This window comes from Nymphaea colorata, chromosome 2 (assembly GCF_008831285.2).
Source record: "Nymphaea colorata isolate Beijing-Zhang1983 chromosome 2, ASM883128v2, whole genome shotgun sequence".
NCBI lineage: Eukaryota > Viridiplantae > Streptophyta > Magnoliopsida > Nymphaeales > Nymphaeaceae > Nymphaea > Nymphaea colorata.
Genome location: NC_045139.1, coordinates 2,622,780 through 2,643,978, shown reverse-complemented (window position 1 = coordinate 2,643,978; position 21,199 = coordinate 2,622,780). Strand labels below are relative to the sequence as shown.

General features: G+C 37.2%; 1 protein-coding gene across 2 annotated transcripts in view; it reads left to right on the top strand.

Annotated features, from left to right (window-relative positions):
• LOC116246922 (disease resistance protein RPV1-like) overlaps nucleotides 1-20,749 on the top strand; it is a 48,744-nt gene extending 27,995 nt beyond the window's left edge. Inside the window, exons 1-5 of one of the 2 annotated variants that reach the window (XM_031620054.2) lie at nucleotides 13,683-14,381; nucleotides 15,263-16,346; nucleotides 16,512-16,811; nucleotides 17,457-18,878; nucleotides 19,855-20,749. In XM_031620054.2, the coding sequence (XP_031475914.1) occupies nucleotides 13,747-14,381; nucleotides 15,263-16,346; nucleotides 16,512-16,811; nucleotides 17,457-18,878; nucleotides 19,855-19,974 (3,561 nt within the window). In that variant the 5' untranslated portion in view covers nucleotides 13,683-13,746 and the 3' untranslated portion in view covers nucleotides 19,975-20,749. Of the gene's footprint in view, nucleotides 1-13,682; nucleotides 14,382-15,262; nucleotides 16,347-16,511; nucleotides 16,812-17,456; nucleotides 18,879-19,854 lie in introns of those variants that run through there. The other variant, XM_050076413.1, reaches the window with a different exon arrangement.
• Nucleotides 20,750-21,199: the final 450 nt, after the last annotated feature.

Below are 21,199 nucleotides of genomic sequence, written 5' to 3'. Positions count from 1 at the left end.
TGTCGTAGCAAATGCATATTTTATGCAAACACAAAAATGAAAAAAAAAACCGTTCAAAACCGTGCAAAGAGGCCATTGGATGTCCTTGGAGTGCAAAAGGTTTGGTTTCTTCTAAATACTTGAAGTATCTAAGTTCTTAGTAGGCATATAAAAATGTCTGATTGAGATCCGTTATTCGATCGAACCATTCCAACAAAATCGGATATGAAAAGAAATTAGTATCCAATTAAGAAATTGAGTCAGATTAGGATTTAACAAATGACATATGATCAAACTCCAATTTGATTTCAGATGTAATTTAGCTTTAAACAAGTATCATATATCCAATGCTCTTACATTTTAAAAATCAACCAGATATCATTCAAAATTCAGATTGAAATTCAAATAAGAAAGTAAAAATTAGATTCAGATTGTAAAATTGGCTTCCAGACTCATATATGAATATTTTGACAAACATATATGATTAAATAACATATCTGATTAGAACCCGATCTGATCCCTATTTCTTACATTGTACATTTTACACGACTGAAATCCAAAGGGTCCAAATAATAAACTGAATGGATTCGTCACTAATGTAAGAGTAAAGGAAAAGTCTACAAAAAATTACTTTTTTTTAAGTATGGTAGAAGAAATACCCATGACCTTCGTGAAATGAACCCATGAAAATCTTCTGGGCGCTTAACTTTATTGACTAAATTGAGGTCAATCCAATTTAATAATTAAGTGGGAGTAGGTGGTAGAGAAAAAACCCAACGGAAGACAGTGAGGTGAAAGTATGAGAATTTTCTGAGTGGTTTCCTTTGCACAGTACTTTTGAAGTGCCAATGAAATATGTCATTCAAAAATTCCGAACAACATTTTACTAAAAGATGCTCAATGCTAAAGAGAATCGGCGCTTCCATGAGGAAGAAGGAGCTGAAAGTATTTTTAGTCACTCTTTTACTAAATAAAGGAGCCAGAATTTTTTTGGTAGGGTCACCCATTCAATATCTTTAATTTCTTAGAACACGTAAAACAATAAAATATATAAAAAAAATTAACATATATATTAACCTAATTTTGCGTGGGCAACTGCCATGCCAGCCACCATTTGACTCTGATACTGCCCTCTTCCTCTTCATGTGTTTTTGTTCATGGTCTGATTTTTGTTTCTCAGGTTTCTTGCTCCTGCTTTCTTTGCTATTTACTTTTTGGCATTTTTACCTTTCTCTTTTGTCACCTGTTGTTTGGTGGCGCCTTTCATAATGTTCTCTAAATGTTTTGGAAAAAGTTCTATTCGTACCCGTTCACAAGTTTTTGGTTTGAATTGATGAGGAAAGTGAGCCACCCAGAAACTTCGCAGAAGTTCACCTCACTATAATGCCAACGCCCTTCACCTCGAGGATATTGTTGTTCTTGACTTATCTGGCCCCTCAATAACTAAGGTTCGAAACCTCCAAGATCGAGGGTTAAGGTGAAAAACCTTTTATTTTCTTTTATCTTCAGATTGTTTCTTTTTTTTTTAATTTTAATTAGATAGTCTTCTTTTATTTTATTAACATTTGAAAGACCATATTAGGTAAAAGACACAATGCAAGTGGTTGTTGAGCCTTTTATTTTGTTTAAGGAGATGCAGATAGGAGCTTCACTTTTTTCTTTATGGCGTTTGCTTTGACAAACCATTTTTTAGGTCCTTAACAAATTGAAAGTCTACTTGTGAGTACTTGTGAGAATCTCAGCATCTACAGATACTAGATTTTGCATTTTGTTGGAACCTAAGTCACATGGATACTTAAATAAGATCTACTTATCCGTGTTGTCATGCCCGTATCCAAAATATGTACTTAGATACACTCCGATAATTTTTCGATTCAAACTCCTTAATTTTACTTTGATTTAACTTGTTTCACTTTCCTTTTCATTATATTTTTAGAGTTATTATTCATTAACATACTAATATTTTTATTCAGATCACTTGTTAAATAAAATGCTGTTTGACGACAATAACAAAATTTCCGATTCATGGGTTCATGGAACGCTGTTGCAAGTGTTTCATGAATGTGTTGTATACAAATCTTTGAAACAGTAACATTATGTTACTGTTGCGAAAAAAATCTAATGGGATCACGCAAAATAAACTCTGATCTACCACAAGTGCAACTATTTGAATTGGTGAGAAATTAATGTCACTGGAAGATCTAATAAGGCCGGCAGCTTCGCCATTATTGATTTATTTAATTACCGTATATCTCCAATCCTCTGTTTTCTGAGGAGGCATACCTGACTTCTCCATCTCCCCAAGCCCGATCGATGGCGAGGCGTCGAATCCACAATCCGCCCTCTGTTTCGTTGTTCCCAAGCAGTTCTCGAAAGGCCTCGTGTCCCTGTATGTATGTAGATGAAAGCAGCATGGACAGCAGTAGTTCACAACTACGTAAAAGAACTGCGAGTGCCAAACATGCGCTCCCCGTTGACAGCCAGGGCAGACATCTTGTACTTGAGATAGACGTCATGACGGATGATGCTTAACAGAAAAGCATATCGGACAGTGGGCATGGCTGTTTTTGAAGGGGACAGCGGGCTGATGAAGGCGGCGATTTGTGGGAAATGATGACGATGATGCTCAGAGGAGTCGGACGATGACGATGATGCGTGTGTCCATAAATGGCCGCATCCCTGCTTGGTGGTGATGTAGCAATTCAGAACAAAGCAACATCAGAAAGTCTATGAACTCGAAAGGCTTGAGTCCGCTGCTCATGACTTGCTTTTGACGTGCGTTTCGGATATAAGAACCAGGCACAGTTTTTGGGGCAAGTTTAATAAATTGTTTCTTTTTCTTGCTATTATTGCATAATTAGCTAATGCAAAATGAGTTTTGTGCACATTTTTTCTTCGACACGAAAGCTAAAGCATTCGTATTAATTGGCCAATTAATGCAATCTTATGAATGCACTCAGGAAAGATGGGCCGACATGATGCATGTCGGGCTACTACGCACGCGCATATTTTTGTCATATATTTCACTCCAAGTAATGAGCTAAACTGAAATGCGACACCTTTTTGTTATTTCTTTTGAAATTAAGAGTGTTTCTATAATTTTTTTCTACTTAACTGAATATTGATTTTAATATGGAATTAGTTAGTGTTTATAGCCAGAAATTTTTTACGAGGGACCAACTTAAAGTTTTTAAATTTTGAAAATACTAATTTTCAAAATTTTATATAAAACAAGTGAAAATTTTAAAAAATTTACATGTAAATTCCTTTTTAAAAAAATTGAGGTGGGTCAGGAGCCAAGAGAATGTCAGTATATGCCATTCAACACCACATATGGTATCAATATGTGCAGTGACAATACACACCAAAAGAGAAATAGGGGCATTTTAATCATTTAAAAAATATTTTGGAAATATGATATTTTTTCGTTTTTCTCCTTTTAGTCTTTGTAGGTGAGGGTTTTTTTTTTTTGGCAGACCTGGGACTCTAATTTAAAACCTTTATTTTCAATGAGTGTGTTTGAATGGATCCGCGTAGATTGGCCTTACAAGACACAAGTCGCTACTTGAGACTAATTAAAAATTTGTTAATTATATATTTAGTGCCTCATAAAAAATAATTCCGGCTGGATGGCACATAGAACTGGTTTTAAGGCAAAAGAATGTGGCTTACGTGATGGGGGACTTGTGCATTATGAGGAAGCGTGAAGGAAAGCTTCCCTCCTATGACACTCAGGCCAGGGATATAACGTGCGTGCCCGGACTGCTTGTGATCTATTTTGCTTAATTGAAATATTTTATCCACCTTTATTTTGCAACGAGGTAATTCTTTTGATCTTTCTCAGTACCTCCAATTAATTAGTTCAGACTACTTCTCGTGAAAGTAATCAGGAAAAAACGGGCACCCTTGCATAATGTGTTCCAGCGCCATTAAAGAAATGATGAAATGAAATTAACTATATATGTATGTGGCTAAGCTCAATGAAACCATGATACTGTTTTGTAACTTTTATCGTTACTGAATGATTGAACAATTGAAGTCAGCCGGCCGATGGAAGTTACCAGATTTCTAACAAGTTTAAACCTGTGACAAAAAGTGCCCAATGATAGGAGCATTGGCAATGGTTTAGGTATTGCAACGGTGTTTTCCTTATAACAATACTTTATGGTGTATTCAGGGGGCTGTTTGATAATATTAACAAGCTGTTATTGTTTGTCCCATAAATCTACTTTGAAAAATAAGGCAGATCTGTAAAACACCATTGCAAGTACTTGCTTTATTTTCTTGGGGCAGATTCATGACATAGTAAAAATATATTACTTTTGTCAAACTAATCCTTAAAAACCGGTTTTAAATATTTGACTATGGGGAGCATATGCGGCAGTTGATTTCCATTTTCTATAATTAGTTTATATAACTTCATCTAGTGAAAAGCTATTATCTTTTTTTTCCACGGTAGCTTGAATCTTGCTTGAGAGACCACTGGACGCTTTTTTTTTCCCTTAATTTTGACATTCCTTGTAAATATTTATTATCTAAAGATAATTTGAGCTTCAGTTTTTTATTTTTTTGGGACCCATAAACGACACCAAGTGATTTGACCCAGCCATTGTTCTCAATCTTTTTGAGAAATCAATTAATTCCTGTTTGGATAGAAAGAAATCAATTGATGCCTGTTTGGATAGATCAAATAAGGCTAATAAACAAATGGATCAACAAAACCAGAGACAACCAATTAGGCTAGAGATGTGTAGGCTAGAGATGTGTGTATCTCAATTTGACGGTTTTGAAGTTCGAAACCTGTGATTGTTAGGACAGAGATGTGCTCAGAAATATGTATAAACCATTGAACCCCGTTTTTTTATTAGAACGACCGCGGTTTCACTAATATTTTTAACCTGCTGCCTGATGGCAGCGCCCATCCTGTCAGTCCGTGCATTCGACGGTCGGGATGGCAGAACCAGACTGTTGTGCAGTGCCTTTCCCCTAGCAGCTTCCAACCAGTTGGCCTGGTTGACTCTTTGAGAAGCTTTCAACTCCAAAAGGTTAGGAACCAGGACAATCATTTCATTAATGGTCTTTCTGTAAAAGTCCTTGAAGATCTTTCACAATCTTTACGGGAACTAAACTTTTGGAGTGTTACAATCCACCGCCCTTAAGACACACGCGTCCGCGCGTGTGGGACCCCAGGTTCGAGTGTTCAACCGGCTCTGATACCACTATAATAACCCGACCCACTCATGGGCTCGGGCTCCTGGTTCGGCAGATTTCAACCCACCCGCTAGCAGTTTCGGTTCCAACCCTAAAAGGCTGGAAACCAGGACAATCATCTCATTAATGATATCCCTTTATAAGTCTTTGAAGGTCTCTCACAATATTCGATACGGAACTAAACTTTTGGGGTGTTACAAAATGCGTCCAACTGAGCTGAGTTGGAAATGATAGCAGATGTATCAAATGCAAAAGGATTACATGAATTAAACTTAGAGGCTGCCAAAAGCTTTTGGATATTCCTGGCGCAAACAGTCGAAACTATTGGTGAGATTAAATCTTAAAGGATATCGAAGCCTTTTTAACTCATTGCAGGAAAGACTTCCGGTAAGCATCTTTGAAAAAAGTAATGCTATGTCTCTTAGCCCATTAGCTTAGCTCCACTTACTTGGTAGGGGCAACTTGTGAAGGTTATCAACTTACTAGGACACAAGCAGTTAAAAGCCCATCTGAAACACGTATGCTATTGCATGCCTCTCGGTGGCGGGCCATCAGCCCATTAGCTTAGCTCCACCCCCTTGTTAGGGGGGCTTCTTGACACATTATCGAGGCATCTCAAGTTCAAAACTCATGTCCCTTTCTTCATTAGCTTAGCTCAACTCACTTGGTAGGAGCAACTTGTGAGTGTCAACAAATTTCTAACACATCACCGGTTCAAAAGCTGACCTTTGTCGAAGATGTAAACTCGTTGGTTTCTGGGAGGTGTTTGCACATAACATTCCTTCTTACGTTTAGGTTATTTTTCTCATATAAATGCAAGGAAACACGGGAAGAAACTCAAAACTGCCTTCGCCGACCCTACCTTCTTTCATATTCCAAATATGGTGAATTTAAATTGTTGGTGGCACAAATGTCCAATTTTTCTCCACCTTCTTTCTGAGCCATGCGCAGCTAATTGAAAAGCTAGTTTTATGTTTCCATCAACCATATATACAGGACTGAGCTTCTCCATGTTTCATTGAAAGTTTTCTATTTCCATCAACTATATATACAGGACTTAGCTTCTCCAAGTCTCTTCATCTTAATTAATTTGGAGAGCTGCTTGATCGGCCGGTTTGAGACCAACAGTGAACTCCGCTTACCCTGCAAATAATTAGACCTTTTATCCGGATGAGATATCTGGAAAAGGCTGACGCTTTTAGTGAGGTGTCTCTCAATTAGAGTTTTGTACATCCACTATTTGCAGCCCAAAACAAACTAATCATAACTGGCTAGTTTAACGATATACACCCTACTTTCTTAAAACATGAACAAACGTTCGTGTGCTGCTTGTGACCTGTTTTGGATACGAGGAATGTTTTATCCATCTTTGTAGTGTGATTAGGAATGTCAATATATATAATTTGAATCAGATGTCTGACCAAACCGATTCAATTTTAAAAAATTAGATATAAAAAAAACTGGTATCCGATTAAGAAATCAGATAGGATTTGAATTTAAGAAATGACATCTGATCGGATTCGAATATATATAAATATCCGATCGGATTCGGATTGAATTTATTTTGAAACAAATGCCCTACATGTAATGCTATTACATTTTGAAAATTGATAAAATTTGGCCTCAAATTTGGGTTGGGACTTGAATATGAATATAAAAATCAGATTTAGATTGCAAAATCGGATTTCAAATTCAAATTTGGATGTGACTTTTCCTAATTAGTATTTAAATCCCAATATGTGAATATTGAAAAAGAAGATATGAGATATGAACGTAAAGGAGATATGAGATCAAACTTGATTGGTTGACATCCCTAAATATAATCCATTGGTGAGGTAACTCTTTCCATATTCTCAGTACCTCCAATTAATGAATTCAAATTACTTTCCAAGAAAGTATTTGAAAAAAAAGGGCACCTCAGAATTTCAGCTCCATTAAAAAATGACACAATCAAATCAACAATATATATATATATATATATATATATATATATATATATGTAGGGCCTTCGCCTGAAAGCGAAGCTTGACGCGATTTTTACACGAGTCAAGCTTGAGTTTAAATATAATATAAACTCGAATATCTTAACAAGTCGAGTTGGAGTTAGTCAAACTCGACCCGATTTGGCTCGAGTTTATTATTATTTTTTACATTTTTAGTTTTTTTTTTTTTCACTCTCAAGTCTCACCCACCCGGCTTAATCTCTCTTTTACTTTTATTTTTTTATTTTTTTCCCTCACATTTTCCCTCTCCTTTTTTTTCTCTTCTCTCACCCGGCTTACTCTTCCCATGCACTCATTAATGTGGTCAGGTCTGACAGGTGAAGCAGTCCCTTCTTTCTTCCCAAAGGCTGCATCAATGACACTTTCACCAAAGCACCATGGTGCGACTTTCACCAAAATGGAAGCACATGCTTTTGAGGGCGAAATAAAATGAAAACGACTGAAAGCTTCAGCAGCTGTGGGCATTAAACGATGTCCTTGCCCCTCAACCTGTTTTGAAACTTAAATATTATATATGATGCGTGTTACCACTGATGATAGATGGCAAGGCTCTTTTTTTTTAATTAACAATAAAAAGATTCGGTTTCCTTATTCTCTAACAGGTTGGAAACCTTTAATTTGAATTATTTCTTATTTATGAAATTAAATCTAGGATTGGTTTTCAAGTTTAACCTCGAAAGAAAAACGGCTTTTGTTAACAATTAATTTCAGCTGTTAATGTTAAATGCTTAAGTAGACTGGGATGGGTTTGCCAATGGGATAACGTATGGGTACTAGGAAAAGTTTATAAACTTGAACAACTTTACATTTTGTTGAAAGATATATTTATTATAAGTCAATGCCGCATTTTTTCGTTGCAATATCATTGAGTTATGCATCTCCAAAAAGTTATCATTATGCGCATTTTTTTTAAATAAAAAGAAAGATGTAAGATAACAAAAAAAAAGTAAAAATATTTAACTAGATAGTTGAAAAAATACAAAGAAAAAAAAAAGGTGTTACATAATATAAGATGATGACATAAGATGGCAGATGGTGATGGCATTTCTCATTATAAGTTTTAAGTTAAAAAAAAAAAAAAAAGGAAAGGTCGCCGACTCTCTTCCATAGTCATGAGAGTGGCTGTTGCCGCCTTCCTCTGGCCAGTGAATGATGCATTAACAACGAGAGGATGGCGGCAGCCCGCTGGTGATGATAGAGGAGGTGATCAGAAAGGCGTCGTTTACTAATTAACTTGATTTTTATGTGAAAGCATCTACAATCTAAGCTAAGCCCTTCAAGGCCATGTTTCACCTCTATGGAGATTTTCTGGGGTTTTTCAAGCAAATCCATCCTATTTTATTTGAACTCTGGACTCATTGAATTTAGTAAAAAGTACAGTCCAAATGCAAAGTTCATATAAGCTTCTAAAAAATTCACTTCACTGGCTCAAAGTTGATATTGTTGGCCATAGACGATAGACCAGAGCCACGTCACCACTGTCCTACGTGATGTTCCTCTCGAGGGACGGGGTCGCTCTCTGTTTCTAGTGGCAAGGTCCGAGGACTATTACTCGAAATTGAAATCAAATAAAGGGCAACAGTGACTGCTGGCACAGCAGACAGCCACTATTCGTTTGTTAAGCCATCAATTTCCACCCGAGCAATGGTGTTCAAAACAAATAGTATGAATAGCTTCCCTTCCAATAACAGTATGATGCAGTGGCAAAGTTTCATGTGTGGGGGCAATTGCACACATGGGCCTTGAGGGTTTTAAATGGATAAAAGACATGGGTCCTGAACTGTCATGTACCTGAATATGAATATGCAGTAAGTCTAACGAAAACATCATCCTTGGCAAACTTGTGACTCAGACTCGGATCGAGAAGTGTGTTGACTTGTCGATTCAATCATGTTTTAAAATAATCATAATGTATGCACCTGAATCGAGCGAGTCGAGGCGGAATCAAGAGCGAGTCATGGTTTTGACAGGCCAACCTGAACTCGCGGTTGTATTTTTTAGCAATTCAAGCTAACTTGCCAACCTTGACTCGCAGTTGGATTTTTTTAGCAATTCAAGCTTAACTTGAATGAGGAGTTTAAACAGTCTCGTGAGAGGCCATGTTATCCTGGTATCATAGTTCCATCTTGATTAATCTCTCATGGAACACGACGGGCATACGAGCCCGATTAGGATTCAGCCACGCCTGTTCAAAGGAAGATCACATGTTCAAGGATCCAACAATAGCCTAGTCAGTGAGCCATTGGATTAGATACGTGATCCCATGATGCTTAAGTTTTCTTGGATTAAAAATACTTCTTTAGCTTTTTTTTTTATAAAAAAAAAACAAAGATCAAAGATAGTGACAATATTATGAATGGTGATTTCTGCTTTTAAGAGTTAACTAGCCATCTAATCAGAACTGTCCAATCTATCATGATGGGTGGTCAAGAGAAAAACAATCACAAAAAAAAAAGTGATGAACATTTCTGTTAAAACTGGTGTGTTGTGTTGAATCCCACAACCAGTAAGAACTTTTTTTGATCAATCATTATCGCCATTCCGCATACAGTAGAGGATATAGGCAAACCCCTGCCCACTCCACTTGCCACAATTTCATATCCCCTTTACCCACTCGCCATTGGATTTTTTTTTAATTAGTAAAGATCAGATTTGGGTACTTTCAATAGTATTGATTTATAAAACTTCAATTTTGCTTTTAAAGTTTCTCCATAAGATCAGAAACAGTTTGATGCCAAACATTTACCTTAAGTGATTGAATGAAATAGGGAGGTTTTCCAAAATGTAACAACATTGTAGAGTTCAGAAAATAACAAGGCTTTTAGATATGGTAGAAAGATAAGCATTACGTCAACTTCGGCCTCAATGAAATGAACTCCTGTGGTTGCTTTCCTTTAGACAGCACTCTTTGAACTAATTTGATGGAGTCCAAATAAAGCTTAGACAAAATAGAAGCAGGAGGTCCATAGTGTGACTTGGAGGAAGACAACAAATAAATATCCAAGTGCTAAATGTAGTCCAAAATACTGATATCGGTGTTGGATGAATGCAGTCGCGATCTGGACCAGACGTGAGGAGAGGAAAGAAAAAGAAAGAAGGGCATTTTTAGCAATTTATTAAAAAATTATCATTTATAATCTTTTTTTATTTTTTGTTTGAACATATATAAAACACCATGAAATATATAAAACACCATGTAAGATATAATTTGTTTGAACATATATAAAACACCATGAAAATATGGTCTATTTAAAAGAATTAGAAAGAAAAATCTATTTTATTTAACAATGCCTTGTGCACGCCCGGGACCTGCATTTGAGCTGGTGTGGGCAACTGTCTACCCCAACTTGTGTGAACCTTTTAAAGTTTTATTATGATAATGTTCGACGTCATGATATTTTATTTAACAAAGGAAGAAAGTGAAGCCTGATTCCACAACTTCCACCGGCAAAATGAAGCCAATTGGCTTGCAAGTCCCTTGCTTTAAATAAAAACAAAGGATTGGACCTTGGATCAAGACCTATGCATATAATATTTGGATCTTTCTAGATCCAATTACAAATGATTTGGATTTTGGTCCAAACGAATGCAAAAACAAAAAACATATCGCATATATGTTGGTTCTAAGTTAGCTCTTCTGTCATTGGTTGTCTTTTTTTTAGCACAAAAAATTGACACTACCAGAATTTGAAATGGAGACTGCTTACTAACCCTGTCACAACCGTTGTACTAACATTATTTTCAATTTATAAATTTACGTTTTATTATGGTTATTTTCAATTTTGCCGTTATAATTTTTTTTAATGTGAATTAAAGATATTTTAATAATTAACTGTATTGATGCACGAAAATCAAACACCAATGTGAAGCATATAATCAGAATGGGAAAAGAGCGTTCCTTTAAACTCTTTTGGTACACCATTTTTAGGTGTTGGGAGAGAAAGAGTTTTATTGGTGCTCAGTCTTACATGACATATACTGAATCTTTTTCTTTTAATATAGCTTATGCAAATTATGGGACATCAAAATTTGTAGTTTGAAAAGCAATATTGGTAGGCATTACTTTTCAAAAAAGTACAAAAACTAAAAGTATACCACAGCAAACCCAGTTTGATCATTTAAAAAGCAATAACTTTGTTGGTTTGGTGAATCATTAGACATAAAATTCAAGCACTGATGCAGTTAATCTTCTAAAAACTGATTGAAAAAAGAAAAAATATATAAGATCGTCAACATCTCCTAACCAAATTTGCCTCTTTAAAAGTTCAATGTAGCAAATATGTATCCCCTATCCAATTGTGCAACTGAGATGCCATTATTTAGAAAGGTATGAATTGCTTTAAAAATCATGTATTTCATTTCTTGTCCTAATTAAGATTTATATGCTAGTGATTATAAGGAGTTTATATGTAAGTTTGAGTTTGTATTCTTTTGGTTTTCTCGTAGAAACGAGGCAAAGCTCGTTCGGCTCATTGTGAAGAGGATTCTCAATGAAGTGAACAAGACTTCTCTCCTTGTAGCTAAGTATCCAGTAGGACTTGAAGATAAGAACAAAGATATTCATGTAAGATTGAAGATAAGTTTTGAAAAGGAAAAGAAAGTATTGTTAGACATAGCGTGTTTTTTTCTTCAAGAAAATAATATAGAGTTCCCTTTGCTCATGTGGGAAGATTGTAAGTTCTTTCCAAAGACAACAGTCAAAAGTCCTAAGGCACAAGTCTCTCATCAATATAAATGATGACTCTGGAGAGTTTGAAATGCATGACCTTATACGGGACATGGGAAGAAAAATTTCCAACTTATTTGGAAAGACAATAATCTCTGTTTTATTGTTTCAAATCTAGTCAATTTTTTTTTTTTATGTTTGTCTAATTAATTTCCAACTTATTTTACATTCTTAAAACTTTATAAAATTTTATAGTATTCTTACCATATTATACTAAAAGAAAAAAAAAAAAAACTAAACAGCAAGGAAGTTTGTTGTGACTGTGAAGCCAGCCTTGACGGCATCGTTGTTCATGCTGACATCCTTACAGATGACCAGTGATGGAGCTACCTGGTGACTGGTGTGGGCAGTTGCCCACACTAGTCTCTTAAAATTTATTTGCTTTTAAAAGAAAGTATCTTGTAGACATTAACCTTAAAAGTTCAAGTGGTTGTGACATAGGTTTCCCACTTTTATTGTCGAAAAAGAAAAAAAAATCTAAAAGCATATTTGAAATAAAATCAATCACGTAAAGTATACAATTTATCAATTCATGACACCTGCAAACTTCTACGGACTTCTAATATATATATATATATATACTTGGAGTCATTGGCACTTCATCTTGAGAACATGGTTGTTCTTGACTTGTCTTGGAGTTATATCTCAACTATGGGGCCAGCAAACACCTAGAGGGATCAAGGTAAACTCACGCAAACACTTTAGGTATATGCCAATTTCAAACTTTTATTTATTCTATTTTATCTGTCATGAGCTTTCCATTAATTTCCAGAGTTTCTAACACGTGAGGTAAGTGAGATTTATCTTTGGCTGGACGCAGATCCCTTTACAGTGTGGAATATATCATTGGGCCCAAACGCACCAAAAAGAAGTTCATAACTTGAATTTTTTTTTTATTTTTTCCGACCCATAAATGACACCAATCGACTTGACTTGAGATGCAAAAAGTGAAATAAGATACAATTTAAGGGGCATGTGGTGATATAGCTTTTGATCCATGTGATATGACTTCCTTTGCTAATATCAGGGTGAATTTGGGTGGACCTTTACATTATTATGAAGGCACAGCTACTGTCCTCTCTACTAGATTTCAGTTGATCGTCAGCAAACCAAATTACTCATTTGCATCGGCTATTTACTTGGCTTGCATTTTTTGAGGGAAGAACCAGGCACCGTTCTTTGTCAATCCATTGACTCTTTTCGTTCTTTCTTATATAATTAAGTGACTAACAATTACTTTGGTTTTAGGTGTTGAGAGGGAGAGAGTTTTCTTGGTATATGAAATATACTGAATCTTTCTGTTTTAATATAGCTTATGCGAATTAGGTGATATCAAAATTTGGAGTTTGTAAAGCAATATTGGTACGCATTACTTTTCAAAAAGTATAAAGAACTAAAGTTTACCATAATAGACCAAGACTATTATTCGATAATCTAAAAAGCAAGAACTTCGTTTTCACTCAACGCTTTTTCATGAAGAAGCGCAAATTTTCACTACAAAGAAGAACATATGCTCTTGTCGTTTGGTGGATCTTTGGACATAAAAGTAACGCACTGATGCTGTTAATCTTGTAAAAAGTGACTGGAAAACAGGAAAAAATATATATGAGCGTCAACTGAGAGCTTCGCACCAAATTTACCTCTTTAGAATCACCACTTTCTTTCGCCTCCGTCTTCCAAGAAATCTCAAGAATCATCACCTCGTAAAGCAAAAAACTTCGCTTCTTGTAAATATATACCTCATCACCTCCTTTTGCACGCAGGCTGTGAGCAACACCACTTTTAGGCATTGAGAGAGAGAGCGAGCGAGAGAACTGGCCTTGAGGAATGGATCTGAAACTTATGCGGAGATTCTTACCCTATGCTTTGATCGCCGTCATAACCATCGCCTCATCGCTCTGGTTTCGTCGATCGAGAAGGCCTAGAGGAAATGCTGAGGGATCCATTAATTCTGAAGAAGGCGAAGCAGAGGCTTCTCCACCTCCGTCATCACCCCCTCCTTTGGTAAGAGAAGACATTGGATTCAAGTATGATGTGTTTCTGAGTTTTAGAGGACCAGACACTCGCAAGGGCTTCACCGACCACCTCCATGCTTTTTTAAAACTTAAGGGCATCACCGCTTTCATCGACAGCGATAACTTGGAGAAGGGGCAGAAGGTGGAGCATCTGTTTGACTGCATCCAGAAATCCAAAATCTTTGTGCCCATTTTCTCCAAAGGCTATGCTGATTCAAAGTGGTGTTTACAAGAAATAACAAAGATCGTGGAGTGTAAAAGGCTCATCATACCTGTGTTCTTTGATGTGAATCCCACGGACGTTCGCCATCAAACTGGCCCTTTTGCGTCTGCATTTACAAGGCTCCATGAAAATAGGAAAACAGACAAGGAAGAGGTGAGCCAATGGAGTGATGCTTTGAGAAAAGCAGGGGAAATCTCAGGTTATACATTAGCCGACACTGAAGGGTAAGCAGCTTCGTTTCTACTGTCCAGTTTCTCTTTATGTACCACTAAAGTTTGAAAAATGTAAAACTCAATCTTCTTAAATCGCCGTTTAGTTCTGGAGTTAAGCTAGTTGAGCCTAAAAATAAAACGATAGATATATAATACATTTGTAGACTTTTAACATCTTTAAAAGTTCTCCTTCTATCCTCTCAAAAATGTTTTGTTCTTTGCTTTATCAAGGGCATTTTACACATTACAATTACTGTGTAGGATATCCACGTAACTAATTTTTAATATAAAAAATAAAATTGGGCACACACAAGTTCGCTCTCATTCTCTCTCTCTCTCTCTCTCTCTCTCTCTCTCTCTCTCTCTATCTATATATAGATATATATTGATTTAGTAGGCTTTAGCTTTCAAGTTAATGGCACTTAATTTATGTCATTTTCAATACATCCATGTCATTTGATCGGGTCAAAGCGCTCAAATTTTGAGATCTGAATTAAAATTATATAGTTTAATGCAACAAAAATGTATCCGCTTTCTTTTACTTCCTCTAGTCAACTTTGCAGAAAAACAATCAACTGTTCTGCATCGAAAACACATGTATTTTGGTCAAGCAATGAAAACAGATGATCATTATATGTTGTTTTGAATACATCTGGGTCATTTGGTCGGGTCAAAGCGCCCAGATTTTGAGATCTGAATTAGAATTAAATAGTTCAATGTGGCTCCCCTTTCGTTTACTTTCTCTAGCCAACTGTGATGCCCTTATTTAGAAAGGTATGAATTGCTTCAAAAATCTTGTATTTCATATCTTGTCCTAAGTAAGATTTATATGCTATTGATTACAAGGAGTTTATACGTAAGTTTGAGTTTTTATTCATTTGGCTTTCTTGTAGAAAAGAGGCAAAGCTCATTCGGCTCATTGTGAAGAGGATTCTCAATGAAGTGAACAAGACTTCTCTCCTTGTAGCTAAACATCCAGTAGGACTCGATTCACGCATTGCAGATGTGGAGGAAATGTTAGATGTAGATGATAATAATGTGAGAATGGTTGGGATCCATGGAATGGGTGGCATCGGCAAGACAACACTTGCAAAGGCAGTCTACAACCAAATCTACACTCGTTTTGATGCTTCTAGTTTCATTTCAAACGTTAGAGAAGCAGCAAAACAATCCACTGGCCTTGTTTCCCTCCAAGAAAATCTACTTCGTGATTTGTGCGGTGATGAAAATGTTGAAGTAAGCAGCATTGACCAAGGAATTGAAATACTTAGAAAACGAATTGGCAGTTTGAAGGTTTTGCTGGTTGTTGATGACATTGATAATGAATCGCAACTCGATGCGCTAGCCGTCAACCTAGATTGGTTTTGTTCAGGGTCAAGAATCATCGTTACTACCAGAGATAAGCATGCACTGGGGGCACAAAGCGTGAAGCTGTATGAACCTAAGGAGCTAGATGGTGCCCAATCACTTGAGCTTTTCAGTTGGCATGCATTTGGGAAAAAGGATCCTGAACCCATATTTGCGGAGTTATCCGAGGAAGTTGCATCTGCTGGTGCTGGGCTGCCATTAGCCCTGACGATATTTGGATCGCTTTTCTTTGATCTGGAAACCGGTGAAGAATGGAGAGAAAAACTTCAAAAGTTAGAGGAAGATCAGAACAAAGATATTCATGTAAGATTGAAGATAAGTTTTGATGCGCTTGATGAAAAGGAAAAGAAAGTATTTTTAGACATAGCTTGCTTTTTTCTTGAAGAAGAAAACATAGAGTTCCCTTTGCTCATGTGGGAAGATTGTAAGTTCTTTCCAAAGACAACAATCAAAGTCCTAAGGCACAAGTGTCTCATCAATATAAATGATGACACTGGAGAGTTTGATATGCATGACCTTATACGGGACATGGGAAGAAAAATCGTCCAAGATAGCAGGAGCAGATTGTGGAAGGATGATGAGACACTGGAAGTATTGAAAACCAAGAAGGTAAGAATCTTCAGCAAGTAAAATGTGGGTGTGCCTTGGTCTGAAAACCAGAGTTTCCATAAACTAGTCTGTTTGTTGAAGTCATGTCTTTGATTCTGAGACGCAAAAATTGATCTCTCTCAATGAATCCATTTCCTTTAATTGTCTATTACTTTTGAATTGCAGGGAAAGGAAAAAATTGAAGCAGTTCAGCTCTACTCGGGTACATATTGGGCACCTACGTATGTTGAAGCAGAGCCTTTTGTCGCAATGTCTGAACTTAGAATGCTCCGGTTGGGGAAAAATGTACAGTTGAAAGGTGAATTTGAGCATTTTCCTAAGAAGCTCAGATGGTTGCAATGGTGTATCAAAGAAGACTTGGATTCATTGCCTGGTGGCCTTCATCTTGAGAATATTGTTGTTCTTGACTTATCAGGCAGCCTGATAACTCAACTTTGGAATCCACAAGGATTGGAATCGACCAAGGTAAATGGAAGCTTTTAGTTATACGCACTTTTTCAGCTTTTCAGGAAAATGATGTTCACATGATTGACGCAAACCCCTTGCGATATTATGATGCAAAGAGACGCACATGTGCATGCAGTTAACAGTAGGGACGTCAATATATCCTATTTGAATCGGATATCCAACCGATTCGATCCGAAAAAAATGGATATGAATAAAAATTTAATATCCGATTAAGAAAAATCGGATCGGATTAGGATTTAATAAATGACATCTGATCGGATTCGGATATACATAAATATCGGATACGGATTCGGATCGGATTCAGTTTTAGACAAATATCCTCTATCTAATGCTTGAAAAATGGCAAAATTCGGTTCAAAATTTGGATTCGGATATAAATATAAAAATCGGATTTGGATTGTAAAATCGGATTTCGGATTCGGATATGACTTTGCTTTGTCTGAATTCGAATCCGAATCTGAATCCGAATATATGAATATCCGAAAAAACGGATATGGTTGAAGATGTATCCGATCCGAATCGGATCCGTTGACATCCCTAGTTAACAGTTTGTCGACTTTAATCTGATGCAAATAGGAAGGTGAATTTCATTTTCTTTCATGGCATTTCCTTGACAAAAAGGTTTTTCGTTTGTGTTTTTAGGTCTTTGGGAAAATGAAAGTCTTAAGTCTCGCCGGCTGTGAGAACCTCACCGGCTGTCCAGATTTTGAGAGAATGCCGCATCTAAAGAAATTGGATCTCAGTTGTTGCGAACAGATGAGTGAACTTGATCCATCTATTGGGCATCTCAAGAGCTTGACTCACTTCTCTTTGTTGGGATGTGGGTCACTAAAGACATTACCTCGAGAGATTTGGCAATTGACCTCACTCGAAGAGCTTGACCTAAGTTCTTGCACAGAAATTACAACTTTGCCATCACAAATGGAGGATCCGAAGTCATTGGAGCGGGTGTTGCTCGGCAAACTAAAAGTCTTAAGTTTCAGTTACTGTTCTAACCTCACCATCTGTCTAGATTTTACGAGCGTGCCACATCTGGAGATATTGGATTTTAGAAGTTGCACTAAGATGAGTGAACTTGATCCATCTATTGGGCTTCTTGAGAGCTTGACTCACTTGAATTTGTCCGGCTGCGAATCGCTAAAGACATTACCTCGAGAAATTTGGCAATTGACCTCACTCGAAGAGCTTGACCTAAGCTATTGCACTGAAATTACAACTTTGCCATCACAAATGGAGGATCCGAAGTCATTGAAGCCGGCGTTGCTTGGCAAGTTAAGAGTCCTAAATTTCGAGGGCTGTTCTAACCTCGCCATCTCTCCAGATTTTACGAGCATGCCATATCTAGAGAAATTGAATTTGGATAAATGCCAGAAGATGAGTGAACTTGATCCATCTATTGGGCTTCTTGGGAGCTTGCCTCGCTTGTCTTTGAGGCATTGTAGGTCGCTAAAGACATTACCACAAGAGATTTGGCAATTGACCTCACTCGAAGAGCTTGACCTAAGTTGTTGTACTGAAATTACAGCTTTGCCATCACAAATGGAGGATCCGAAGTCATTGGAGCCGGTGTTGCTTGGCAAACTAAGAGTCTTAAACTTCGAGAGCTGTCATAACCTCACCGTCTGTCCAGATTTTACGAGCACGCCGCATCTACAGAAATTGAATTTTTCTTTTTGCGGGAAGTTGAGTGAACTTCATCCATCTATTGGGATTCTCAAGAGCTTGATTGACTTGAATTTGTGTTACTGCAAATCGCTAAAAGAACTGCCTCTAGAAAGTTGGCAGTTGACCTCGCTTGAAAAGCTTGACCTCGGTGGTTGTGCTAAAATTACTACTCTGCCGTCACAACTGGGAAATTCTAAGTCATTGGCTCGCTTGTCTTTGAGGGACTGCAAATCATTGATGGAACTGCCTGAATCAGTCTCTCAGTTGACATCACTCAAAGCGCTTGACCTCTCCGGTTGCAAACAATTGGAAATCATCCCGGACGTCTCAAGGCTAAAGGGATTGCGGGAGTTGCGTCTAAGCGGCTGCAAAAGGCTTGTGAATGTTCCCGACATTCAGGTAAACAAACTATGGCATGCCACTTCCCCCATTGACTGATTTCCACTCACTTGGTAGAGGCAACTTTTGAAATTTATCAAGCAACTCAAAATTTCAAAACTCAAGGGATCGAAAACATGGAGATGGATGCAGTCCACCAGGGAAAGTGATATCTCTGTTTCTTTCTTGGTATAATCAGTGTTTGGCTTTAGGAACACCATGTGAATGTTTCATGAATCTGCCATAAATAAGAACATATTCATGGAACACTTGTTCAAAAGTCTCACAAATCTACTTAGTAGATTCATGGAACACTTATATAGTGTTTCTAATGTCCAACGGTCCATAAGAGATCGTTTAGCAATAGCAACATATATTAGTGTCCCATGAATGTGCCTCAGAAAATGAGGCAGATTCAAAAAACATTATAACAAAATGTGTTTCATAAATCTGCCATATTTTTTTTTTGATAGATTTATGAAACAATGGCAGTGTATTGTTGTTGTCAAACAACTTCTAAGTATACATATTTTTACAACTCTCAACAGTAAAAACCTTGCCTGCAATATATTAAAGTGAATCTTACGGATGGAGATATAACTTATTTATGATCCACTTGGCTTTAAATGACAATTTCTTTACCCTCGTTGTTACACTTTCAATCTATCAAACACTTTTCTCATTCTCCCTCTCGTTTTTAGCTGGTTCATTTTTCCTCTTTGTTTTTTTCTTTTCATTTTCCCTCTCTTTTTTTCAAACACTTTTTTCATTCTCCCTCTCGTTTCTCTTGTTCATTTTCCCTCTCTGTTTTTCTCTTTCCATTTTTCCACCATTTTTTTCTCTTTTCGTGCAACGCCTTTCATCATCCTCATCCTCGTTGAGGTTTCTATCTCTTTTCTTGTAAAGCCTTTTCCTCATCCCCATGCGTTAATGGGGTGCTCATGGCAGGTATGCAGAGACTCCTTCTCACCCACGCCTTTCCTCCTCCCCATGGCAGGATAACAGGGAAAAAGACGCAGGGCGAACTTGGCAAACACGCATTAGCGAGGATAAACGAGCCGGCCTCGAGTCGAGCTCGAAGGCAATCGCTCGAGTGGAGCTCGAGCTGAAGTTGTGAAGCTCGTCTGAGTTCGAGTCAAGCTCGAGCTCACTAAACACCAGTCGAGTTGAGCTCGAGCCAGCCGAGCTCGACTCGGCTCGTGTGCAGCCCTAAGTCCATCGACTCGGCTCGTGTGCAGCCGAGTTCGACTCGGCTCGTGTGCAGCCCTAAGTCCATCGACGGCTGCTTTACTTGAAGAGTAGACAGCGAAGTGACCCCTTCGCCACCACCGACCCCGCCGCCGCCAGCTTTAGTACCATTGGGCAACCGGTTCGGCCATTCTGTTTCTTTGTGAAGGTGAGAGTGCCGGCGATGGGCTTTATGTTTGAGCAGAAGCTTTTTGGAAAGAGGGAGAGGATGCTAGGACGAGAGCAAGTTCCGTCTATTTGGAGTTGATTTAGTCCGCATCAGCTCCCGAATCGATTGCCTGACTTGAAGAAACGTCAGCTTGTTCTGCGTTCTTCTTTAATGAGTCATTCAAGATAATGCTGGTGCTTCCAGCAGACTATCTATCACTGCCCACACAAGCAAACTAGTTATTAGTACAATGGGGATCTGCCATAGTGTGAAAAATAGAGTTGCTAGAAACTAGTCTACCTGCAGAACCCATATCCTATAGCACTGTTTCTGAAACTTAAAACCAAATCCGATCAATATTTACTTAAATCTGAAATGCGAATCCGAATCTCATTTGATGTCATTTCTTGTATCCAAATCTGATCTGAGTTTTTAATCGGATGTCAAATTTTTTTTCATCCTATATTTTTTATACGGTTCAGTCGGCCCACTCGGATCTGAATCACATTTATTGACATCCTTGAAACTGATTAACTTAAAGTATGTTTACAACATTATCCTCTTTGTTTGCTGATCTACATTCTATTTTTGTAAAATTTTTTCAACGTTCACCACATTTCCTAAAACATGTCTCAGATTAATGAGAAACGGTATGTGGTAAACTTATCTCGTTGCACATTTATCATTTTCCAGTCCAGAAAAGTAGCAAATCCCTTCGATAACTTCCACTTATTAAAAAAATATACAATCTTATGCACGCCAAGATCTTACTTTTCCTTAATTAATCACATTTCAGTCAATTGAAAAAAGTTTCGCTTACAATTTTTGAAATTTTTAATTTGAATCCTATATAAATTCTAAAAAATATTATTTGACTCTGGTATAGGTTTTGAAAATATTATTGGTCTCTCAAAGAAAATTTTGTAATTTGGCCTTGTCTGAGTTC